This window comes from Melanotaenia boesemani, chromosome 15, assembly GCF_017639745.1.
Source record: "Melanotaenia boesemani isolate fMelBoe1 chromosome 15, fMelBoe1.pri, whole genome shotgun sequence".
Taxonomy (NCBI): domain Eukaryota; kingdom Metazoa; phylum Chordata; class Actinopteri; order Atheriniformes; family Melanotaeniidae; genus Melanotaenia; species Melanotaenia boesemani.
The window spans coordinates 9,650,546-9,676,561 of NC_055696.1; the positions used below are offsets into that span (position 1 = coordinate 9,650,546).

The 26,016-nt window shown below is 39.2% G+C and overlaps 2 protein-coding genes across 5 annotated transcripts; both read right to left on the bottom strand.

Moving 5' to 3' along the window:
- Positions 1 to 339: 339 nt before the first annotated feature.
- On the bottom strand, positions 340 to 9,805 carry dlat (dihydrolipoamide S-acetyltransferase (E2 component of pyruvate dehydrogenase complex)). 2 transcript variants are annotated; one of them, XM_042008114.1, is made up of 14 exons: positions 9,388 to 9,805; positions 8,196 to 8,297; positions 7,992 to 8,116; positions 7,755 to 7,911; positions 6,554 to 6,680; positions 5,827 to 6,008; positions 5,192 to 5,333; positions 5,017 to 5,090; positions 4,780 to 4,893; positions 4,439 to 4,546; positions 4,212 to 4,330; positions 1,735 to 1,897; positions 1,462 to 1,598; positions 340 to 1,372 (listed from the first exon to the last, which is right to left on the bottom strand). In XM_042008114.1, the coding sequence occupies exons 1-14, from the start codon at positions 9,640 to 9,642 to the stop codon at positions 1,243 to 1,245; spliced, it is 1,935 nt and encodes a 644-aa protein (XP_041864048.1). In that variant the 5' UTR covers positions 9,643 to 9,805; the 3' UTR covers positions 340 to 1,242. The 2 variants fall into 2 exon arrangements, with proteins under 2 accessions (XP_041864048.1, XP_041864049.1); XM_042008115.1 differs by lacking the exon at positions 9,388 to 9,805 and adding an exon at positions 8,502 to 8,803.
- Positions 9,806 to 10,374: 569 nt separating this feature from the next.
- LOC121654151 (dixin-like) lies at positions 10,375 to 25,648 on the bottom strand. 3 transcript variants are annotated; one of them, XM_042008118.1, is made up of 21 exons: positions 25,380 to 25,648; positions 24,555 to 24,681; positions 24,073 to 24,198; positions 23,306 to 23,537; positions 20,761 to 20,862; positions 17,337 to 17,431; positions 17,141 to 17,241; positions 15,766 to 15,849; positions 15,484 to 15,537; positions 15,315 to 15,365; positions 15,128 to 15,232; positions 14,913 to 14,966; positions 14,743 to 14,814; positions 14,511 to 14,582; positions 14,349 to 14,414; positions 13,024 to 13,173; positions 12,578 to 12,635; positions 12,391 to 12,487; positions 12,107 to 12,215; positions 11,815 to 11,894; positions 10,375 to 11,728 (listed from the first exon to the last, which is right to left on the bottom strand). In XM_042008118.1, exons 1-21 carry the CDS (start codon positions 25,440 to 25,442, stop codon positions 11,719 to 11,721), a joined length of 1,908 nt encoding a protein of 635 aa, XP_041864052.1. In that variant the 5' UTR covers positions 25,443 to 25,648; the 3' UTR covers positions 10,375 to 11,718. The 3 variants fall into 3 exon arrangements, with proteins under 3 accessions (XP_041864052.1, XP_041864051.1, XP_041864050.1); XM_042008117.1 differs by having other exon boundaries at positions 20,761 to 20,859; positions 24,555 to 24,684; XM_042008116.1 differs by having other exon boundaries at positions 10,376 to 11,728; positions 24,555 to 24,684.
- Between the last annotated feature and the right edge of the window lie 368 nt (positions 25,649 to 26,016).

Genomic DNA, 26,016 nt, shown 5'->3' on the forward strand with positions numbered 1-26,016 from the left:
GTCTGTTATTTTTTTCAGTTCTGGCTTTTTCTGTTAACAATAGTCCCAAGACCACCATCATTCCCTCGTCCTATATATCCTCCTCCATGCTGTGTGTTGTGTTTTCCAGTTGTTACTATGTTTCTTCTTCTTCGTTTTTTGCTGGTTGTTGCTATGGTTCTTCTACGTTTCGATGTTTGTCCGGCTTGGAGGACTAGATTGTAGATCACAACACACATTATGATCAAAACTGTTTAATGCCTGATTTTTTATCTTCACGTGTGAGATCTCAAACCAATAAAAAATCTCCTAAGATTAAAAAAATCGTTACTGAAATCCCAAAACAAGAAGCCTTTGGCACAAGGTTGAAATCTTCCAATTTATTCAAATAACAAACATCCAGCACCAGCCTTGTGCGTTTCAGTTGCGACATACAGAATGTTTCCGAGACTAGAAAATGAAAAAGACTGAGGACAGAATTGGCAAAATCAATCAGTATTTGCTGTAAGAGTCTGTAACCATTCAGGACTATACAGTTTTTAACTGTATGGCGAGATCTTCATAGAGCTTGGTTATTCCAACCAAGCACCACCATATACATAATATACAGCTGTGTTCATCCACAGTCAAGAATATACAAGCTGTAGCTTTAACCCACAGAAAATGCAAACATTTTAATTGTGTGTATGGCAGTTGAAAAGGGATAGTTTTGTGTGTGTGTGCAGTTCTAGACTGTGTTCAAGTCAGCATTAACTTACATTTAGCTCCATCATCTTGCCTGCAAACACAGAAAATTGCAACCCTTGACTCAAAATGACAGCAAAGAGTGGCACTTCTTGTGGTCTTTCTCATGTTCATACAAAGTCACAGAATAAAGTGTGTAGAAATGCACACACACACCACATATAGGATAAATGTTCTTGCTGTATGGACATGTAACACTTCCCTTTCTAAAACATTACCAATGTTGCAGAGACATATAGCCTGTTTCTATTCTAGGATAAATTATGTCTAATCCTGGTCTCTCATGAGACGGGGCCACAATAAATAGAATGAGTGAGAGACAGTAAGACAACAGAAAGACCGAAGGGAGAGGCAGAAAGAAGACAGGTAAGTGTGGAGTGAGCTCTGCCTCTTCCTCTTCAGGTTAACTGTGAGTGACCTGGTGGCAGATCAGCCAATCACAGGAGGATCCAGACCAATCAGATCTCTTCTGTGAGAGGCCTCTGCCTGTTGCTGCTGTTCGTTGGCTGTACAGTCTCATCACAACAACATGGTGACGGGTTTCTCTAAGAACTTGCGGAACTCTGCGAGCCACTGTGCGCCGACTGCCCCGTCCACCACCCTGTGGTCGCAGCTCAGAGTCACCGACATCATGCTGGCTACGTCAAACCTGCAAAAGCCAAACACACATCGCTTTAGATGAGAGTTTGAAACTGCGGCATGTTGAGCTTATTAACACGCTGCTGGTGTGACACTGACCCTCGCTCGTTGTCAGAGGGCATCAGCCTCTTCTCCGAGCCTCCGACAGCGAGGATGCATGCCTGAGGAGGGTTGATGATCGCTGAGAAGTTCTTGATACCAAACATCCCTAAATTAGAGATTGTGAACGTTCCTCCCTGGTGATAACAAAAAAATTAATGAAGGCATTCCAGTTTGCCGTTTGACTCTGGTAATTAAATGTGCATAATTAAGCAATCCCACTTGAAGGCAAAATGAGGAGAGCAATCCAAACAGCGAGATAATGTGCTGTACCTGGAACTCATGAGGCTGCAGTTTGCCCTCTCTGGCTTTGGCAGCGAGAGCCGACACATCAGAGCTGATGGCAACCAGGCCTTTGGTGTGGGCGTTAAACACTATAGGAGTGATGAGACCGCTAGCTGTGCTCACAGCGACGCTCACGTCCACCACATGATTCCTGGAAACATTTAAATGAGTCAATACTGACCGCAGCACAGTGGTGTGGTTTAAACGACTTGGTTGTTACAGCGAGAGCTGAATTAATGTGCTTTGAGTGCCCTCTTCTGTGGAAAATGTGAAACAACTATCAGAGACCAACATCACACAGATTTGTTACTCTCTTTGGGTGGGCCTCTTTTTTCTTAAATTACTAAACAAAAATTACTCAAAATCACGAGTATATTTGAGCTTGCTCATATAGCTTTAAACCAAAGGTGGGGAACCCTGGTCCTTGAGGGCTGCAGTCTTGCAGGTTTTAGATAATCAGTGGTTCTGCACAGCGACTCATTAAATTGGAGCAAGGAAACATCGAAAACATGCAGGACTGCGGCCCTCAAGGAACAGGGTTCCCCACCCCTGCTTAAAAACAAAAAGAAATCCCTTCTTACAACTAAGGCAACAGTTAAAAGACTTCACATTCTTGTGTATCCACACTCCATTATAGACAAAAATTCTCCATTTGTGAGCGAAATCAGCTGCTAATCATCGCAGGGAGGGCAAAGCTGTGGTGACAAAGTGATGAGACACAACTTCGCACACATCCAAAACAACTTAAAAGTGAGGAGTATAGAGAAATGTACTGTGTCGAAAATGCACTGAATCAGTGTAAACAGGCTTTTAGAAGAAAAGGATTCAAGTATCTTTCGGGTGGCGATCATAATGACAGAGTTCAACTCTAATCAGCTGGGAAAGACGAGTAATATGTAAATTCACAGTAAATAAACACATTAGTGTATTTATTATTTATGCAAATATTGAAACATTTTCACAAATGAGACATCTGTGATTTCAGTTACAAATTGTGCACAAGATTCTTTTCAACTATCTTTTAAAACAAAAGTAGCTGCAGAGACTTTTTTTTACTAGAGATGGGCATTTTAGGGGATTTTTGAAGACTAGTCAGGCCTTTCAAAAATGATTAGTCGTGAAGTCATCATGACATCATCAATAACAAAATAAAAAAATACTTTACCTCCAAATGGAAATTGTAAAACATGTATGAGATGTTATTTGTATAGTGCCTGTGTTCCATAAACAGGTGTTTTTTTTACATTGTTTATATCAGGGGTCTCCAACTCCGGTCCACATGAGCTACTGTCCTGCAGGTTTTAGATGTCTCCTACTACAACACACCTCTGCACAAGCCTGTTAATGACCCAGTGATTTGAGTCAGGTGTGTTGCATCAGGGTAGAATCCAAAACCTGCAGGACAGTAGCTCACGAGGACCGGAGATGGAGATCCCTGGTTTATATTGTGTTCTTTATTGTTCAGCAGGTGGATGAGAAAGTGGGTCAGGGAGAAGGGATTGCTTTAAGGGCCTGCTATGCTACAACACACCCACATCAGCTTTCATCAACAACAAAACCAGTTATTTTCCTCGTCTTTCCGTTGGGTCTTTTTACTCATAAAGCAACATTTCTGAAGATTTAGTAACTGTGTTGCGCCGGTCTGTTGCCTTCACCATTGGTGAAAACTCGGACAGAAACAGATGGTAAACTTTCTGTCTCCACACCAACATCGGGTGGCTGAGGTCAGGTGACTACTCCTGGGTGAAGCAGCAGCTAGCTTCAGGCGTAGCTCCCTTCACTTTACCCAGCGGTGGTGAAGGAGACACGGGACTCTGCTGGAACTAGAGGAGCTGTGTGGTGTTTATTGCTAAAGCTGGTGGAAAAACATTCACTGCTAAACAGGCAGTTTCTCACAGCCACTTTCTCTGCTCCGACGTTCCCGCCTCTCCTCCCCTGTGCTGTGCGTCTCTCTTCAGGTCTTAAAGGGGCCACGCTGTTCTTTTAACACAGCGCTGTAAACAGCACCATGTCTCTGCACAATGACACATAACTCGTCCAAACAAAACATCAACTTTAAAAAAGAAAAAGCCGTCATCTTTGAGCACCGTTTTCATTAATCGATTAGTCCACTAGTCTTGCACATTCCTAATTTTTACGTCCAAAATGCTACGGACCTCAGCTGAGGTGATATCAAAAGACTTACAAGGTACACAAATTTAATTACAATGGAAAACCAAAAAAAAGGAATCTGTACTGTGTAACTGGAAACACCATTCCCACTCTGCTAACTGGGACTTGAGCATTTTTTTTTCTGTGTATTCATTTAGTTGTTAAAATGAAAATGTTGAAATCTAGGTAACAGAGAAAAAGTTAAACAACTGAAACATTAAACATGATCAGTAGCTCCCTAGAGACTAATTTTCCTCTTTTACTGTCCATTAGAACTTAACCACATGTAGATGTGTTTACGTGTGTTTACTCACTGGCGAATGACTGTTTCCAACCAGGAGGAGTTGCACTCAGGAACCTTGAGGCAGGCCAGAGCGCTGGCTTTGATGATAAAGTCATTCACACTAAGCTTGATATTCTGGGCTTTAACCTCCTGCAGAGATGATGAGAGGCTGTTTATTAGTCACAGCAAATAATTATCTTAGTTCAGCATTTTCAAAATATGTCTCCTCTTTCAGCCCATTACACAAATGAAACTCACCTCATTGAGCTCTTTTCGAAGCTCTAGCACTTGGTCCATGTTGACATCTACAGATAGATAATAGTGGGGGATGGTTTGCTTGGACTGCATCAACCTCTGAGCGATAACCTGCAGGAGAGACAAACATAAGCTCTTCAGCTTTGACCTCTAATGCATCACAGAGAGGAATGAGGAGTGTTGGTCGAGAGTACCCTTCTGCAGGACAAAATGTGGAAGAACAAGTCGGACCAGTTACGTCCCTGTACAGTAGGACCCCATCATGAACTTAGACCTGACTGCTGCCAGAGGTGGAAATTCATCAGGGACCGCTAAAAGTCAGTAAGGTGTGTGTTAGCGCTCACCTTGCGGATGTTGCTGATTGGGATGTCTGTGAAGGTGCCAGCAGGGGCAGCAGGAGCTGCAGCGGGTGCGGGAGCAGCTGGGGCAGCAGCTGGAGTGGGAGCAGCAGTTACAGCCTGCCAATGGAGGGGAGTTAATTAGCACAAAAACAAACTGCAACACACATTTAGGTACAAAAAAATTAACATTTTAAAATTTTGGATGAAATTATGTCTAATAATAGTGAGGAATTCACTCACCGGTGCAGGTGCAGCCTTTGGTGGAACAAAGCTGTCTATATCTTTCCGCGTGATGCGCCCATCAGGACCGGAACCTGTACAGAAGAAAAAAATCCTTTTGACAACTCCTTTATGTTAATTTCTTCGGATGTGCTGAATGTTCTTGGTCTTGACCACGCGCATCTCTGTTACCTACCACTAACTTGTGCGAGGTCAATCCCCTTTTCAGCAGCAAGTTTCTTGGCCAGGGGGCTGGCAAACACCCGACCCTTCCTGGGTGCTGCTGGGGCAGCAGCTAGCGGAGCAGGGCTGGGCACTGCAGCAGTCGGAGCTACTGTCTGCAAAATAAACACAATATACACTAATGCAATAATAAAACTATAAGAATGGAAAATGTGTGAGTTTCTTGGATTATATAAGAAAATAAAACATTCAGTTATATCTGTAGAGGTGCTTTCACACATGAATTAAAAGAATTATGTTTAGAGTTTGTGTATGCACACTGCACTTCCTGTGGGCCTACTTTTAGAGACATTACCGGAGTGTTGCGCTGCTGACTTCTTGTTAGCTGCGCTTAATGTTTAGGAAGAAACCTGCAATGAGTCCAGTGAACCTGAAGCAACACTAAAAACTGTTATGATTCTGTATTATGTCAAAATTTTCTTGCAAAGTAAAAAATGCAGTGAGTAAAATCACATCTTGAAGTCAACATGTCGTCTAGTGCAGCTGATCCATACATTTCCATTTTCGTTTACAGCTCCTTCAAGTAATGCCCCGAAATTTCAGGGCTGCAGCAAATGTGTGAAAATGTTTAGTGACTGAGTGTCTCACCGCTGCTGGAGCAGGAAGTGGTGTAGAGACCTCAACCACCCCTGTCTCAACATAATCCTTGAAGGCAGCGATGTCACTTTCTTTTTCCACAATGATGCACAGCGGCGTTCCCAGAGGAACATCCCGTGTTCCCTCTGCCACCATAATCTTCGCCAAGTAGCCCTCTTCCTGAACCTCAAAGCCTACACACAAGCACATAAAAGGAACTGGTGACATTTTGCTTTCGTACAGTTATTCAGCAGAACTAAGAGTTTTGAACTAAAAAGAGGAGAAAAACAGTGAAAATCGATCATCAGAAAAATCTGTTAATCATATAAATAAGTCTGTTGAAGTCGGTCTGAAGGATTACTCCTGAAGGAGGACTCTAGAGTTGGTCCTACATGCGGTCCAGCGACAGAGAATCGTGTAAACTGGAATCAGTTGTAAAACGTGGAACACAGTGGAATTTGCTGAATGTGGTTGTCATCGATTACTCTCATCAATTTAAGAGTTTTTATGAAATGAAGCTAAATAACTGGATGACAGCTGAATCACTTTGAGTACATTTTGTTTATTATAAAGGGCTATATAAATGCAATTTGATTGCTGTGAGCTGTAAAAATCAGGGTGCACCTAAATTTTTTTGCTGATACACCCAAATTAAAAAGTTAGGCGCACCAGTGCAACCAATGCTAAAACTTAGTCTGCAACCCTGAATAGTTTGCAATGCAAGTCTGTTCATATTTACCAATAGTGGCCTTGTCAGTTTCAATCTCAGCCAGCAGATCGCCTTCACTCAGCTTCTCTCCGACTTTCTTCTCCCAGCGTTGCACCGTTCCCATCGTCATGGTGGGGGAGAGTGCAGGAAGTGCAATCTATAACAGATAGATCGAACACAAAAGGCAACAGCTGAAGAAGTGAGATGTGAACTCTGCAGCTGCAAAGGAAAATAAACACATAAAAAAAGCTAAAATAACTAAGTTTTTCAGAAGAAACCTGACAAACCTCTCTAATTAGTTATGAAATTACTTGATTTCATTGGGTAATTTTTGCTTTAATACTATAATGTGCAGGACAAGTAGATAATTTAAATGCAGTGAAAAATAAAGGTCTTCCAAACTAAAAAAAAACAAAAACATTATTATAATGTCTATAGAATCTATTTTATTCCACACAAATTAGCTTGTTCAAACACAACGTTGAGAAAGAAATACATAAGAATCTGTACTTACACAACAGGAACTATGACCATGTTTATATGAGTTTTAATTCCCCTTTAATTCCAAATAAAACTTAAATCCGCTTTAAAATAGCCGTGTAAACATCTAATTCCGAATGAAAATGACCATTCCAAACTAAACTTAAATCTAAAGTAAGTGGTTCGCTTATTCTGATTTTAAATCCGAATTGAATAATTCCTTGATCATGGATACTTTTATTCTCCTTTAAATTAATTCGTTCTGCGCATGCTCGTTCTCTTGTCCTGTCGTGATGACGGTAAGGTACTCCGTCTCCCTTCTCCTCCTCTGCTGACCAAAGTGAAGTTCTATGCTAGCGTTGAGTTGCTGCTTCAAAATTATAATCAAAGCGAAGATGGTTCTTATCATGTCGTCCTCCATGTTGTAGCTGAAAATAAAAGATGCAGGAACTGGAGTTTGTTTACTTCCGGTATACATCACGTCCGCCTCCTGTCCAATCAAAACCCTTCCCAACCACCAGATCTAAAGTGAAATTAAATAAAGGTGATTAAAAATGTTTTCCATGTAAACCTGAATTTGGAATTACTATTTCCACGTAAAAATAAAAGAGAATAGTTAATTCCAAATTAAAAAACACCATGTAACCGTGGCCTATGACTGGTGAACACTATAACTGTACACAGAGTTTACATCACTCTGGCGCTCTTATTGCTTTCCACATGAAGGCATTCTATGTAAGAGTGTGTCTACCTTCATGTGTGGCGGGTAAGAGCTGCCTGGGGCTGCAGGAGGAGCAGCAGCAACAGGAGAAGGAGGAGGAGGCACAGAGGCAGCAGGTGAAGGAGCAGCACCAGCAGATTTGAGTGAGTCCAACGTTATGTCCTTAAAGGCTGTGATTAGGTCTGGGCTGCAGGGGAGAATACACAGATATTAGCCAATGAAAACCTGCGATGTGATCAAACATGGATGTAAACAAAGGACACTGACTTGTCAACTGTGATGCAGATTACTGATCCAACAGTGACATCTCTGGTCCCTTCAGGAACCAGGATCTTTGCCAGATAGCACTCCTCCAGCATCTCAAAACCTACAGTGGCTTTGTCAGTCTCTACCTACAAAAGCAGAGAAAAAGCTATTTTTTTTATACAACTTTAAAAACACACAGGCACACACATAAACACTGGTCCTAACCTCAGCTATGAGGTCGCCCTCGCTGATTTTATCTCCTTCCTTCTTCTCCCAGCGAGCGATTGTCCCTGTCTGCATGGTGGGTGAGAGCGCAGGAAGCTCCACCTGATGAGGAGAAACAAATTCAAGTAGTTCAAAAATGAATGAGTCATCCTCACTGGGCTTCACAGCAGATCATTACAAATACTATCAAATGTCAGGTATTCTTAAGTGCAACTGCTACATCATCATTCCACCGCCCAATAAATTACCACATCATAGATTTCACCATGTTTGTGGACTTTATGGTAGCTACTAAGGTCAACTTACCTGTGATAGCAGAGATAAGCCTGAGCTACCAGCTGCAAGCCAGATAGAAACTAGTGGCTAAATATATCCACACTAGAGAAACAAAACCAGGATTCAATACACATTTCTACTAATAAGGGTGTGTCCTACTTAAATGGTACATATTACATTTTTAACAATAATACACAAATAATCCATTTACCATCCTATATAACGGCAAATAAATTCAATGAAGAGCCATCTTTACAGGCCACTTTGTCAGATTAAACTGTGGCTTTGAAGCTGCAGATACTGACAAATATGTGTTACACAGTCAGAAAGTAAACACCACTTGGGCACTTTTGTACCTTTGGCAGTAGACTCTTAAAATTTGCAAAATTTTAAAGTACAGCTGCAATTTGTTTGGATCAATAATGGGATATAGAATGTGTGAAATACATGGAAACAGAATGGAAATCAGTATAATCACCAAAATCATGTTTTATGATGAGCATACTGACTTTTTGTTGTTGTTGTTTGCCATTTCCCCCCAGACAAGCTATGAAACAGAGACATACACAGTACCACACTACGACTTTTGAGGCATGACACCACTAGTTATTTTGGATAGAAAGGTCAGCTAGCACACCATAAAAACTTAAGATTTATATTAAAACAGTCACAACAAATTACCTGCAATGTCGTAACAACAATTAACATCACAAACTGGAAAAATAAGAAACACGGCGTTTGTTGCATCTCACACTACAGTTATGTACAACAGCCTTTCAAGAGTTAGCCCTTCCATGTGTGGCATCTCTGTAATGCACCAGGCAGCTTCTGTCTGAAGGTAGCAGCGGAGGTCATGCTAGCTTTAACCGTGAGGATGGGTGTTATAGCAACCTGAAAGCCGGTCAAATAACGTTACCTTCTGGTGCGGCGGAAGACTGTAGAAACGTTTGCTTTGACAGGCCCCTGCCAGCTGGGGATACCGCAGCAATGCCGCTCTATGAGTGAAGCCTGAACCAAGAGACACGACTCGGGACCCTGCACCGCAGTGAAGCCGCCTCAGACAGCCGGTTCCGGGCACGGAGCGGGAGACGAGCGCAGCAGGCCCAGCAGGGAGGGCACGGGGACAGGAGAGCCCGGTGGACGGCCTGAGCCGCAGGATTAAACGAAGCATTTCGCAGCGGTTGTAATACTATACAAAGCTGTTAAATAATGTATTTACCTTACACCAGCATCAGAAATAAGCTGGCACTGACTGTCTCTATGAACAGAGGACCCGCACGTACTTACTCCTCACTTTCTAATGACCTCCTTCTGTCCAAAACACGACGCTTTACGGCACTCCTCTAGAACCTGCCGTCACGTCACAGGAGTTGTCGTAAAATCACGGCGTTCATATACCAAACAAAAACACTCAAAAACCTTTTATATAAAATGAACTCTTTTTTTTAAAAAAATCAAAATTTAAATTAAAAATACTAACGCAATTTTATATATTTGCTGAATTTGAAAAATAAACTATTCCCAAGCCACAAGGTTAACATTTTTACTGCAATCCCGTCAGCGACCACAAAGTGGAAGTAAACCACATGAACACATGACTAACATAATTTTTAACCACTCTTCGCTGCAAAACTACAGAGTTTGTGAGGCATGTTTATCTGGGGTAATGGGATATAGAATGTGTGAAATAAAAAAATTAATTAATTAAATAAATAAATAACCTACTTGTCCAATATGTCATCAGCTTGCACTGGATGTTTAAAACGTGTACACAGAGAAAGACTCAAAGTGAGGGTTTTCTGTTTTTGTGTTTGTGCCATTTCACTGGATGAAAGGATGACTGAACCCCTGGTTATCTCAGTTCATCCCAAGCAACATGAAAGTAAGGAAAGACAGTCCTATAATACAATTGGGATAAGTGTTTTTCATGAGTGGAAAAATATTCAATAATAGACACTCGTGCAACATAAAAATGTTTAACACTGACATCTTATTAGAAACAAACTCAGGTTTTATTTAAAAATATGTTTTTGTAACATTTAACAAAAGCTATTTTCAATAATTATTTAACAACACACAGCATCCATAAAAAATACAGTAAACAAAGCTGCACAATAACCATCTCACCTGCAAACTGTGCATTTTACAGAATATAGAATTTCATAACTAGACTGACATTTTTCTGTTGGCTTGTTAATAAAGGCACTTTGATCTAAAGAGTGAGAATAGAAACAAAGTGAAACACGTTATGTGGCAGCCAGTTTAAGTCTAGACATATGCACATACATCATAAATAACAGGATGGTTAACTGCTGAAGAACAAAAACTTCTTTCAGAGCTTTAACATAAAAGTCTTCCACAGCATTTTTTTAACAGAAGCAAAGGTGTTTGCTCTCAATAATCTCTTTTTAAAACAAGTGAGATTCATTAATGCAAAATATATTTTTATTTTTGCAAATAATTAGAGATCTAGTGAAAAAAATCTACAAAATAACTTCATAGTTAAGAAAAAAAACAAAAGAAAAGAGTGCCATTTGTTAAACCTTTTCTACATTAACATATTAGTTCCAGTAACACTTCTGTACACTAACAGTAGTTCAGTTTCAGCATGTCTACATGTGTGCTGGTGTGCTACAGACATTAAACCCTACATGTGGATTTAGGACCTATTCAGCTGTTTTTTTTTTGTTAAAGTAAGTAACATTGTGCATTCACTTCACATTCAACATAAAAAAAACTAATGTACCTAACTAAAGAACAATGAAAAACGCATCTGCAACATGCAATCTGGATGTGTATGTTCTGAAGCTGATACACAAGAAGTAACACTAAACACTGAAAATGATATTTTTCTACTTCCCAGTGCAAACACTTTGCCTCAACTAGAGGCACAACAACACTACTGTGGTTTTTGATAAAGTTATTTCACAATAGTGGTCCAGACTACTAAGTCCAGTTTGCTTGAGCTACAGCCCGGCAATACAAAGAACATGATGGAAAAAGCTTAGCTTGATAAGGCACTGATTTATATCCTTTTCTAGGCATCTTGCAGAGCATCCAGAGTGATCAGGGTTACTAGTCCAGTTTAGTACCAGCTGAACCTAAATCTCTCTGTTCCTTTAGTATCGTGCTAGGAAGTCCAGTCTGCAAGACATGTGCTAGTGCCCTTATTCTGAACAGGTTCGATGTACCTCTGGGATCAGAGTAACCAGGAACAAAGAGAAAAAGATGGGTCCACAGTTTGAACCTACACTGGCCTGAGAGAAAAAAAAAAATAAAGTTGAGTTCTTAATCCCCGAGTCAGCAAGATGAAGTGAGAGAAACAAGGTGAACATATTGTTACCTCTGCTCCCCATGGTCCTCTTCTAGCCAGGCCACAATTTTTCCCTCCCAGCCTGGAACAATTGCTCCATCCAGGAATACCTGCACAAACATAAAAACGTTATTTTTATGCATGAACGCGTGGTTAACTAATCTCATAACATGACCATTAGAATCCACTTTATTACACAACAGACTACTGGTTTTGTGTCACATCTTTTAAAGTGCAGAGCTAAATCTGTTAGTGCTTCATGTTGCCCTAAAAAAAACCCTCACTATTGTATGTTTAGACACTCTCTACATGTTTCTCTTACCTCCTCTTTCACAGTGCCAAACTCCGGGTCCAGAGCTTTGAAGTGGTACCTGAAGTTTCCATCTCGCTCAACAGCTGCCTTAACATCCTTGAGTGTGACCTCACCCAGCCTGTAAGATGTTTACTCATCTTGATATTTCATGTCTTTTAACATTATTTTGTTTACTGTATGTTCTATCTAGTAGCCTATATCAATGTCTAAGAAACATCAGCTTCAGCATTGAACATAGCAGAATAGATCATCTATGTTTGAGGAAGAAAAGACCTCAACACACACACACTTACCTCTTCTGTATATTGATCATGGAGGGTGTTGGGGATTTTCCAGTAAAATACAGGATTTTAGTGGATGAAGGGGAACCACTGTGGGACTGAGAGTTCTCTGTAAGGAACAACAAACACATATTTGTTTAATAAAAGTTAAAAAAAAAAAACTGTGGATTTATGCATGTGTTATTGGGCATATTTTTACTTGTGGAAGGGCAGGAGTCCAAGTCTGTGTGTTTGCGTCTTGGAGATTTACCCCTTCCCTGAATACATTAAAAAAAAAAAATGTCGACAACTACTCATGTATTTAAATTGCTATACTTTTCCAAAAATATCTGAGCAAAAGTTATAGTAAATCCACTTTGTGTTGCACTCTTTCATTTGTGTGCACATGTGATTTTAAATTGATCATCAGCTGATCACTCCCCAAGTCAGGTTATCATTTAAATCTCTCGAAAAGTCCTAATTACTAATTTCAGTAACACAGCAGCCTAAATAACCAGTTCATGTGACACCAAACAGCTGTGGCTGTTATTCCAAAAAAACCACAAAGACCTCAGTTGTTTTAGTTTGGCTCAGACTTAAGAAACAAAAACAACAAATAACAGACTGAAACAGTTAAGAGTCAGATGTGCTGTAAAACATTCATACCCTGTGTGTATGCAGAACATGCAGTCTGTCGATGAGTGACACGATTCCCTGCTCCAGGGTGTCCAGTGTATGTTGTTGTGGGTCATGGTCTCTGAAGTTGTTCCTCAGACTTCTCAGCGAATCTCTGAGCAACTGAACCTCCTCTGCCTGCTGTCAGAATATACAAACAGAAACCATGTTGAAAACAAAAACATAAAATCCCAATTCCAAAGGGGTTGGAATGATGTTAAAAATAAAAAAAGAAGAAAAAGAAAAAGAATGCAATGATTTACAAATCCCAGAAATTGATATTTTATACACAATAATTATAAATAATAACAAATGTAGGTTCCCAAGATTCATATGAGAAAACCTGCGGGGCAAGTTTTGGAACATGATACTTTAGACATTTTACAATGTAATGAAAAGCATTTAAAAAATATAGTAAAGTTTCTAATTTTCAACATTCAGTCTGATCTATGTAATGTTTATTTATGTAATGTTTTCATTTGTTACTTTGTCCCTGTCCATTTTAAATAAGTTCTGGCTAAAAAAAAAAAGACAAAAGTGCTTTTCAGATCATGTTCAAATATGACTTTTTCTTTGCATGAGAGAGCTATGACCTGCTTTTGTGGATTGCATGTTGAAGTGTAGTCACAGACAATGATCAATGTTCCTGAGCCCATGCAGTGATTTACATGACAGAATCATATCATTGGCATCCAGCAGCGATTTACAGCTGTGTTCTTGCACACAGTCTTTGCAATTTTACAATAGAGAACCCTTATTCTGAATTTGTAGGCAGTTTTTTGCAGATTGCTGAACCTTTTTTCCATTTTTATGTCAGAGAGACTCTGCCTCTCTAAGGTGCTCTTTCTTAAACCAAATAATGTAAATGTTGCTAATCAGCTCAGTTAGTTGCAACACGTTCCTCTAATTGTTTTTCTTGAATACCAGTTACTTTGTGAACTTTTGTTTTCCTGACCTCAACTTGCTTGAGACATGTCGCTCCCATCCAATTCAGGTTGAGCATATATTTTAATACACAACTAAAATGTTACATTTAAACATTTTTTATGTTTTCCATGCAGTATTTTGAATAAAAATATAGGTTATCATTGCATTCTGTTTTTATTTGTCCCAGCTTGTTTTGGAGTTGGGGTTTTACTTTGTCAAACATTAGGTGTAACCTCGTGTTGTCTTACATTTTTATATACGGATATTCATTTCATGTATTGTCATGGTCACAAGCATAAAAGACAGAAGGGAGGTTTCTTGGGTTTCAAGTTGTAAAACAGCAATAAGCCCTTTGACTGAGCACCCCCATCAATAGAAACTATACTTACCCCTGACATTAAGGGAGCTGAATTTCCAGAGTAAGTATATCCATTGTTTTCTGGGCTGGTGGGGATCTGAGAAAGACGGAAAAGATAAGTGAAAGTAATATAATGTATAATAAACTGAATTCAGTACAGAATGGAAAAACGAAAGCACATGAAAGCTGTTACCTGTTGCAGGTTCTTCCTCATTAGATCCTGCAGCATGCCATTTTTATGCTCTAGCTTTCTTTGCAGTTCAGTCTGTCAAAGGACACACACTTATTTTTTTTTAAAACACATGCTAATAATAAGAACAGGAGGTATTAAAGAAGTGAGGTCTTGAGCAGCTTTTCATTTGTCACAGCCTACATTGTGAACCCTTTATAATTTACCTCTGAAATCCACAAAACCGATGACATACCTGGAGTTTTTGGCTTTCTTCAAGTTTGTGTTTTAACAGTTGAAGTTGCTTGTCCTTTTGTCCGACGTCCTTCTGCAAGCAACCATCCAAAGAAAATAGATCAGACTCAGTGTGACAAAGTTATAATGATTAAACTAAGTTGCAGGAAAATGCTGAATTAAACTTGTCACCTTGCATTCACCCCACAGCTGGTTGCATTCCTCAAGCTTCCACTGCAGCTCTGCCTGCAGCAAGTTATCACAAAAGATGTCACACATTTCAAATATAGAAAAACTGTAACTAATTGTTTGTAAATAATTTTCAGTTCACTGTTTAAACAATAAACAAACATTCACTTGAACAATAAAATGACTGAATCTACAGAGGAGCTGAATATATTTTGTACATTCTGGTTGTTGAGGTCATCCCTCGTCATGCTGGCTCTGAGAAGCTCTTGCTTCATCTGCAGTATCGATGCTTCTTGAGTACACAGCCTTTGCTGCTGGGCGTCCTGCACATTGACAAATCACCAGGAAGTTAAGATGGCAAATTCTTGACAATCCAACAACAATGCAGCACTAGCTTTTTCTTACCTTGACTCCCTGCAGGTTTCTGATATCTTGCTTACAGCGCAACAGTTCCCGCTGATGAAAACAATGAATTAACCATTAATCACAGAGGGATTTCCAGAAGTTTACTCTCAGCAATAAAACAGCAGAAGAAGAAAACCTGATGCAGATAACATAAATTATACGTTTATACCTTCAGCTCCCGGACTTCCCCCATACTTTGATCCAGACGACTGCGAGTAACTACCTGGAAAACGTGTAAGAAGAGGTGTGTGAGAGCAGCAATAGAGTGAAAATAAAGGGAAACTGATACCCGTGTCACTTTCTGACATATACACACACACACACACAACCCCAACGCTAAGAGAATGCAATGTGATCTGTGCTGAACAAAAGGAGTTAAAGAACAGAGGGACAGAGAGAGAGAGAAAATGGAATGAAACAAAGAGAAACTATTTGAAAAACGTAAAACTACCAGCTGCTGCTCAGCATTGTTTGGGTCCAAAGTCTGAGACAAATCCTGTCCATCCTCAGGGAGGGAACCTTGCAGTAACAGTGCCTGCAAAAACACAGAGCAACATGTGACACCAGGGCTTAGTTTCCAGTGACGTCACCAAGTTCAGCACCTGTGACCACTACAAGAATTAGTTGGTAGACAGATTTATAAGCAGGATGTCTTATGATCTGACCATGCAGGTGTGTGTCTGGTGTATGGAAGTGAATTTAAACAGCTTGAAAAAATGTTTAAGAAATTTCATAGCATCCCATCAGGTTGGACACCTGAAAAGAAGCAGAATAACACCCTCCTTTCCAAAAATATGGTCAAACCAGAGGCATTACTGCCTGGAGCTAAATGGTGGTCTTTGCAGTGCTTTGCTGTGCTCTGACTCTTTCCATTTATGGTGCTCAGTTTGGCCAGAAGGTTGAAAATGATGGGCTTCAGGACTTAAAGACAGATGTCAAAAGCTCTTGAGGAGAGCTCTAACTCAACATGCTTCCATATGAGTATGGATATTTTTTTTATTTGACTACAAGCTCTTCATCCAATATTTAAGTCTGTAATAAATATTACATAACCTGACCCGAAATAATTTCTGCACTTAGATGCTTCTGTATAATCATAACAATTACACTGTACAGGTTAACTGTATCAAAATACCAAAACTTTAAAAACAAAAATATTGACCAATGTGAAATATAGAACTAATAGAAGACAGCCTGAAGTTAAAATATAGCAAAAAACACAAGATAAAATAGCAATAGAAGTAATATGAAACAAATAAAAATCACAGTCACATCTCATTTTGGGTTGAAGGCCAGGGAGTATGAGTGTTTTTTAAAAACAGTGAGCGAACAAGCCTGTATATGTGTTGGTAAAAAACTTCAGAGTTTTAAATGTGCATCCATTTTAACATTTAAATTTGTAATCAAGCATTTTTCATAATGTTATTTTTAAAAAAAAATTAACAATTGTAGCCCCTCTGGTTGCAATGTACAACAGCCAAAAGCCGTTTCTCAAAGAACTCAATTTCCCTTATTTCTGAAAACAACTTGGATGAGTATAGACTGACATTAACATCAGTGATTTGGTTACAAAGTCAAACACCCCAGCATTAGCATGCATCATAATTGTATGTTGAATACACAAGGAGAGCCAAATAACTTGGGAGTCATTTTCAAATGTGCAGAATAAATGCTGTAATAGTTGTAATTAATTCCACTGCCCTAACAATACCTACAAAAACAAGTGTCTTGCAACAAGTATAAATTTCAGGATAAAGATCAAAAAGATAAATAATCTACACACAGACAGTCAGCAGAATCAAAACCTAACCCCAGTATGCCTATACCTGTAAAGCAGACACCATTTCACGCGTCTCCTGCACCTCCTTCTCCAAAGTGTCTCTTAGAGAATCCTCCCACGCCGTCTCTATTCCAACATGACATGACTCTGCCACATGTACACAGATTTAAACACATGTTACACTGTAACACAAGCCAGAGGACAAAGCTTTGATGTTTAAAGAGAAACTTAACGTCATGTACCGCCGCTCTCAGGTTGCTGACAGTCCTTCACCGGTATGTCTGAGTGGCTGCTCGGCAGAGCTCTAGGGGACGACACTGGACTGACGAAGCTGAGGCTTGGGGAAGACCAAACAGTTAATTTATTTATTCGATAAAAGCATTATTTATAGGGAAAAAAACTCAACAAGAAACATGCAGACTAACACAGTGTGCTACTACATAATAATTTAAAAGCAAAAGTTTTTTATTTTTTTTTTTATTTGTAATTTATAAATGAAAACTGGCACAGTGATGTAAGATTTTTAAAAAAAAGCTCTCAGAAAAAAAGAAACCCACTTTATCTAATTAAATCTTATTCATACATTTAATATGGCTACAGCTTCACATTAAAGGCATTCAATCGAAGAGGCAAAATTATAAAACAAAATCAGACAAGTGTGGATGTTTTGTAACAGAATGATTAAACAAGACTCATCGTTATTGAACATTTTTGTTGTCCCCTAAAAATTAATATGCTGCTGCAACCAGTAACTACAACCACAGTCAAATCAGCTCTCAGACTGAAACTTTTAAAGCTGCCAATTCAGAAGGTCAAAAGAAGGTTTTCCTTGTATTCTGGCCATACCTTTCCCAACCTGATAACCACGTTTGCTATAACCCACAGGTTATAGCAAACGTCTAAATCAGCTGGACCAGATGTGGTCAGCTCCCCAGACTAAGTTAATATCCAAAAAAGTTAATAAAAAATGTAGAGCAGATCGTAGTTGGGAAGTCATGGTATTACTTTACCATCTGCATAAACATCCAGCTCCATCTTTTACACAAAACTGATTTCCACAATGTCCTCCTTGCATCATGTCCTGTCTCCTGTTTGCTCTAAGAGGACTGTGTAAAAGGCAAAAACTACTCCATTTAATAATGACTTGATTTCTGTTGTGTTGGCCCCTGATTTTCTTTCTGTTTTTGGCTTCAAAACATCCCCAAAAGATGCCCTGTCAGCTCTTTCAGTGGTGACAGGAGATAAAAACATTTACAACTGACAAAACATTGATGGAAACTGTTAAAATATAAATGTCTGAAAAATCTTTGCAACTACAAATGCATTTATTGACATTCTGTCTCATGACTGAATGGATTTATTGTAAAAAAGGAAAGAAGGGAACCAACAAAAAAAAGCATCACATGAGCAAAGCCCATACGGAACAAAGCTTCTCCGCTTACTGCATTTAAGTTTTACAAAACTATAGCGATTATAGCAAAACAATCATAAACCAAAATACACTAAAGACTCAACATGCACCCACATGGCCAAAGAGTATTTCATCTTACCATTTAATCTGCATCCCCCCCATAATGGACCACAGGTGGTTTAGCCTGCAAAGAACCTACGTTCCACTTTGTGTATCTCCAGCATACACTCATGAAATTTTGCAATTTTGCTTGTGCTCACAAACCCCGCCCTTCGCCTTCAAGCTGGCAAACAGTTACCGTGGCAACCAAAGCAGCCGACATCAATTTGTTTCTCTCACTTAAATGACATATGCAAAAGCTGCATCAAGATGTTATTACACAGCTTAATAGAAAACTCAAATATATATAAAAAAAAGAAAAAAACCCCGTCATAAATAAGTGATTAAAACACACACAAACAATGGTGTTTGGGGGAAAAAAAATCTCACCAGGGAACATAACTTTAAACTAGACATGTGACTGGAAAAGATAAAGAGAGATTATTTCTTTTTCTCCATCGTTTGTGGTTTGCTCAGATGTCTTTGAATCAACACACAGCAGGATAATGCTTGGAGTGCTAAGACCACGGTCATATGCTCTGTCAGGCAGCAAGATACAAATACACACTAATAAACCACAGAAAGTAATGTTCTGTGTGGAAAAAGTGTGAAAAAAAGAAAGAATTCATGACGACTGGAGGCAGTTTTTAATACAGAAGAATTTGCTACGAAGTGGGGAGTCTCCTCTTCACATTATTATGTGGTACATTCTGATGTAAAATGCTTTGCATAAAAAAATTTCAGTTGACCTTAATCTCACACGTCTATTCTTAGTTCTACTAAGCAACAGACCCAAAAGACGATGATCTGTGTATTGATATTTACATTTGAGCGTATGTTAGTAAGGATATTTGCCTCAAACCATTTCAAATTCATGGATTCAAACTGTTGACGAACTGTTGGGTGATTGGTGAATCTGTGGGAAAAGAAGCATTAAATGGTGGAAAATGTCTGATTTGTGAGTAAAGAGGAAAGTGCATGAGAACAAGAAAAAAAAAAAAAACATAACCACCTTCATAATACCTATGACCTGCTTCGCTAGACTTGGGGACTTGGTTTATTTGGGGGTTGCATTGTCCTTCTGGAATAAGAGTGTTTACAGTTAACTAATCCAATTAATCAAACCTTCTCCGCCAGAGGTGGCGCTGCACAGAGAGTTATCAAAGAAAACAAGACACTACAAAGGAGAAAACTTGTTCATCTTTTGGTTAATGCATACATAGCATAGCAGCTAAATATGAAGCTGCATCAGATCCTAGGAGACGTGCGTTGATCAGAATTCTATCACAACTTTTCCTGAATTCTTTCACATCTGACCACGAGCCAGAACCGCCTACAGTCCCACACACACTTATGTTTTAGTTGTATTTACTCATGATGAACTTTGTTTTGTAGTCTGCTTCTTGCATTTGGTCTGCTTGAAGAGGACCAAGACCAGCATTTGTAGGCAGACCGAGTTAAATTCGTTTGCTCATTCACCATACCCCAACCGAAGGCAACTTTCAAGCAAATGGAATCAAAAAAGGCTGGTGTGAATGCACCCTTAGATTTTGTCAAGCCAGCTAACACAAGGAAGGCTTGGCTGTGTTGAAATGACTCTGTGATACACCCCTTTGCTCAGGCTTGTAAGGGTTTCACCACACATTTATTAGTAATGTTCAACATGCTTATTTTTCCACTGCAACCCTTAGACTTCACCTTAGTTACCTTTTGTTTCAATCCACTCAAACTTGACTTTTAATAAACTGTGGCAGTTTCTGTCTTATGATGCGACCTTACATATAACATTTCCCCTCCAACTATCACCATGTTACTACACAGTGGCAGCTTTCATTATTCTCTTGCACTTTTATTGCCTCAGCTCAAAGACCTCCAGCCTCAGGGATTACTGGGGCTGAAGCCAACAGCAGACGCTACTCCTGTGTCAGTGCAATGTTCATTGTCTCTCCATTGTCTCACACATAATCCCCTTGCCCCCTCTCTCCCCCTTTGACCGCTTGCCCACGTGTTTTTTTTTTTTTTCTTCCTCCAAGCATTTTTCAAAAGCAAGTTAGTTTCAAAGATAGGTTCATAACCTCACGTTAAAAGGAGAAAGATGTCACTGTAATTCCAACAAACCTATATTATTATAATGAACTTGGATTTATGCAGTTTACCTGCAAGGTTGAAGGTTGTCCTGCTCATCTGTGGCTCCTTTTTCATACCGCTCAACCAAGGCACGAACACACACACACTTTCCCCCATCCAAACCCCTGCTGCTGAAAGATAAAAAAAAGCATAATTAATTGATAAGCAAAAACTGCTACAGCTTTTTGTTCATAAATACATAAATAGAGATGTCCTTATTGCAGTGGCTGTGAAGATGGAAACTGATGAACCGTGTTTGTCCAACAGGGGACAGCAGAGACGTCATTTTGCATCAGACACAGTTGCAAACAGCTGCTCCAAAGGACCAGAACACAAGTTCAGCTATACTGCTACTAAAACAAAGCTAAACTAGGAGTCAGAGCCTCTTAAGCACAGAGGTGTAAGCAATGCTAATCATTGTTAGCATAAAAGTAGGTGGAACAGATCAGCAGAATTAATGTCATTTCATCCATATTGCACCCTGTTAATGATGTTATCAACTGTTATTACAGCTCTGCAACGATTCTTCATCTTACATGGATGTTTTTTTTATCATGGATGATTTGGAGAAGTGGGTAGTAACGCGTTACATTTACTTAGGTAATTTTTAATAAAACATTTTTTATTTTTACTCAAGTCTATTTAGAAAGAAGAAACACTACCTCTACTCTGTTACAATGGAACACATTTGGGTTGTTACTTTTATTTTTTGGTCATGTGCTAATACACAAGCCATTTGTTTTATTTTGACTTCCGCTTGACCGTTTTACAAATCAAATTAATCTAGTTGCTACGTCAAACGTTACTAGTTATGTTTGATTCTGCACAACCAATCAGATGTAGCCAGACAGTCACATGGCAGTTTGGCGCTGGTTCCACACAGGAGAAGAGTGAGCCCGAGTCTTTCACAGGTCCAACTTTACCAACCCACGCCTGCCGGAACCCATTTTTATATTTACTGTGATAGTGTTGTTTTGTTGTTGTTTCAATTTACGGTAAAAAAAATGAAACGACAACAACACTGTAAATATATTGAAGTTTTATTTTAAGCAAAATTTCCTCTTAACATTTTTTTAACTTGTATAATATTTCACGGAACCACTAGACTACCTTCCGCATAGTCTGTTATTTTGCCACTTGGGGGCATTATTCATTTGATTGGGAGCTTGCTGCATAAACAACATATCCTATCCTTGGTTTCAGCTGTGATTTTTCATTCCTGAAGCACGTAGCCTAACCAGAAGCAGAAAAATCTCTCTTACTGACTGTGCTGGTCGCGGGGATGGTGAGAACATGCCTCGCATTAAGCAAAAGGTTTGGAAATACTCTTGAAAGGCTTCACAGTGAAGGCGTCCTCGGCAACTGATAAGTAAAACACTTGTCATGTCCACAAAAATAAGAAAGAAGAAAAAATCCTATTCTCACCCATGACCCGTTCACACTAAATAAATATCCGCCTGCAACCACTAAATTTATTCTTCTGTCATTTTTACCCACAAAACAGGTTACGGGTTACCCTTCAGGTACTGTCAGGTGCCCATGGGTACCTGAACCATTGCAGGACTCTGGAGTTAGCACCCTGGAGCACAAACACAGGAGGGCATGTCATAGATGGCTGAAACAACAGCGTATGATTCGGAAGGCGATACAGAAGCTGCAGAACATTCTAATGTCTGCACATTTAAACCATGTTTGCCTTACAGACAACAAATAAGAACATTTCAACATTTCAGCCTACAAAAACTCAACATCTAATTTAAGAAAAGATTTTGTGTTAAGTTGTAATAAGTTCAGTTTTGGCTTTGGACAGCCTAGCACTGTTTGGAATACAGTTTATTTAATTAGTGTAAAAATAATTGACAGAAGGGGAAGATGCCCCCAATACTGTGCTCATGTGCCCTATACTAGGGAATTTTTTTAATGTGGTAGATGCCTTCATTTATGTTTTCATTTATTTATTAAAATTTCATTTATTCATATTGAATTTAAAAGAACAATATACCTGATATTACTCAGGATGTACTCAGTACCTGAGGAGTTTTATCATGAAGTACTTTTTAACTTGTACTTGAGTAATATTTTTCTAAAGTAACAGTACCTTTACTTGAGTATAATTTTAAGCTATTCTACCCACAACTGATGATTTGTACATGTATGTATGTGAGGGTTTGTTGTATTAAGCACCAATGAAATGGAAAACGTGTATAATATTAAGGTGTACATTGAAAGTGACAAACTACTGAAAACTGAACACATCTGCTTTTTCTCAAGGATCAAAATGGCTCTTAGTTGTCAATTACATCCTTGCTTTTTTAAGAATGAAGTGACAATTTATGTATTAGATCAATATAAATCCACCCTCACACTGGAGTTTAGGAAAATAAATAAAAGCTAAACTGGCTCTACAGTAAGTAAGAGGAAACCTGGTTCAGACTGCAGATGAACAGAGTTTGAGCGATCAAGCGACTCTGCCTTGACAACAACCAACATGATTATAGAAATATTTTTACAGAGGTTTATCCACATGTGCATGATTGTGCTTACAGTCAATAAAAGTATTAGTGACTGGTATACCTGTGGATACGTGTAGCACGTGTAGCTAGAGAGGCATCCAGTCGAGCTGATGCCAGTGCAGCAGCAGCTCCTTGAGCTAGTGCAACAGTGGAGTGAGGGTTGTGGCTGGCACTGGTTCTCGTCAAGCTCCTCCCACTTCCAGAAACAGTCCTGTGATTGGCTGAAGGTTTGAAGTGAGCTGCCAACGCCAGAATTATCCTCATTACAGATTTCAGATTACCATCAACAATATCTGAAAACAGAAAATGAGCACATGGTGATCAGTAATATCCTTATAGATGGCACCTTACTCAGTACAGGTGCTCTGGTTAAATGACCACAAAATGATATTAATTATAGTTTATTGTCTCCATAAATGCCAATCAGAAGAGATAGTTGGATTTTTAGTGCGATTAAACAAACACTGCTTGCACTGGGGGAAAAATATCTTAATTTGATGAAATATAAACTGTTATAAAGGTTTTGCTTGCACAACAAGTAAACTTATTGTACCTCAAAAATAAAAAATTACTCCGTTTAGCTGCAGATTGTTTGGGTCCTGCGGTTTACTGGGTGGGGCCTGTGTGCATATTTTTTCCTCTGGTACATCCTGCAGAGATTCTATTGAACTGAAGCCTGAGCACAATGAAGAGATGTTGCTGACTTCACCAATCAGTAGTTTAAATGCTGTGACTAAGCTGTGTATTCAGGTTCAGCAGCCAAACAATGTAAGGGACACCTGAATAAAGAGAAACAGAGTGTAAAACTCAGAAATGTTTGTGGTTTACCTCTTGCGGATATGTGTGGCATGCAGATGTGTCTGGAGGAAATGAACTGCAAGACTTCCTCCACATTCTTCTGGCTTTCCTCTTTGCTTTGTGGAGGCACATACACTCTCTCTAACACCTCCCCAGCTGCCAAACAAAATTAAATTAAAGAAAGGGGGAGAAAATTAGCAAAGATATACAAGTGTATTGTACAAGCATACTGAATTTGAAGAATTTTATACTACAACTGTATTTTCTTTCATCAGAATGCAAACTGGAAGGAAAATGTCTCTGGCAAACTTAACTGAAAATTAAAATGTAATTTAAAATGAATCAACTGGCAAAATAATGATCAGCCACATAATAAAGTATAAACTGATGACTATAAAATGTTTCCACTCATAAATTAATTCATTCCAAATATTTTTGTTCCCACCCGTCTTCCTGAGTAACTATCCTGTGTATTTCACCTCTGATTGTGAACTGTGCATGTGTGTATTTACCAACTATCTCTATTAGTTGTACGAGCACAACTCCATCCTGCAGATCATGCCTGAGGTCCAAGATAGGCTTCAAGCCTGGTTTCCTCTTCAGCTGAGAGTTCACCCAGGTAACATACGCAGCCAGCTGCTGCTGCAAGTCATCAATCAGATGCACAAATCCAACAAACCAGAGACAAACATACAAAAATGCAGGACTTAGTGATGGGGGCCACATAAAAAGGTCAGACAAATGACAGCCTTTGTTTACTATGTTGGGACAGAAGAGAGGGGGCAGGGTCAGCTAATTGTCTCGTAAGCTATTTAGAATATAACTTTCTATATCCATTTAAGTTATTTATTTTATTTTCACCCCCAAAACACTGTTCATCGCTCTCACTTGTAATCTATAGTTCACGTTTTACCGGTGTGTCACGTGACAGCTCGTTGTCCGGGATACGCCACAAAGAAGCACGCATTTTGTACACAACAGAAAAAAATAAGAAAAATAAATAAATATATTTTACCCTATTTGTCTTGCTTCTTGAGTTACATCACCCTAGAGCAATGTGGTGTCCCCACAACTATTCATTAAACGTTATGGGAGCCTCGTTCACCTCATTGTTGCAGCTCGTCAGTTTTGTCTTTTGGTCCAAACAAATTAACGTCTGCGAGATGCAATTGAGGTTAACTTTGCTGGAGAAAATACTTAAAAATGGTCATTTCTAACAATCGTTACGACCCTTTATCCTCCCACTTGTTTCTAATCAGAAAAATTTTACTATCTTCCGCTTGGTCATTTATAGCTTACCAAACTTTGAAATCATAATAACGCTAAGTATACGTTACCTCGTTGTAGCCCCCATGAAGAACCTCGTCCAGCAAACTTCCTCTTGAGAGTGAAGCAATCATCTTTTAACTCGAAAACCCATTTAAGGTTGCTAGCCGGCTAGCTTTACTGACTGTCACACCGCTAACCTGAACAACGGGCTGATTACCATCATTAACTACTGTCGCATTTAAGCAGACGTCAAAAAAAATCCAGACAATTGATGTGCCGTATGGCATTGGCAACCTTGAGCTGCAGACTATTGTGAAGTTACTGAGTCACAGTGGCTGCATAACTTCCGGTTTGAGAATAAAATAAACTCATATTTCCGGAAGTTGCACAAACCAATGCCACAAACAGGCATTGACGGATTTAACCTAAATGGCCTGGTCAAAGACTGCTGTCTTTTGTACAGTTTATGTCATATAAATGTAAAAAGGCTTAAACTGTATTGGTAAAATATTAATAATACCATCACCTATTAAAGTTTGCTTGAGTTCCAAACTAAAAAGATGGGGTACTTGCTAAAGTTTACATATGTGCTGTCATACTGATTTTGAATTTTTATGTAATTTTAAGAGGTTGAGTTACCTTCAGGATCCTCAACGCTGGTCCTGAGGGCTGATGTCCTGCAGGTTTTAGAAGTTTCCCTGCTCC

Excerpts from the sequence above, each read along its gene's own strand:
- LOC121654151 (XM_042008116.1), bottom strand. The coding sequence starts at position 25,442 with ATGATTGCTTCACTCTCAAGAGGAAGTTTGCTGGACGAGGTTCTTCAT. Across the intron at positions 23,538-24,072 it reads GCCACACATATCCGCAAGAG|ATATTGTTGATGGTAATCTG; the intron begins GTAAACCACAAA and ends TTCTGTTTTCAG. Across the intron at positions 15,366-15,483 it reads GGGAAGTCCGGGAGCTGAAG|CGGGAACTGTTGCGCTGTAA; the intron begins GTATAAACGTAT and ends TGTTTTCATCAG.
- dlat (XM_042008114.1), bottom strand. The coding sequence starts at position 9,642 with ATGCTTCGTTTAATCCTGCGGCTCAGGCCGTCCACCGGGCTCTCCTGT. Across the intron at positions 5,091-5,191 it reads TGACCTCGCACAAGTTAGTG|GTTCCGGTCCTGATGGGCGC; the intron begins GTAGGTAACAGA and ends TCTTCTGTACAG. Across the intron at positions 4,331-4,438 it reads TTCGAAAAGAGCTCAATGAG|GAGGTTAAAGCCCAGAATAT; the intron begins GTGAGTTTCATT and ends TCATCTCTGCAG.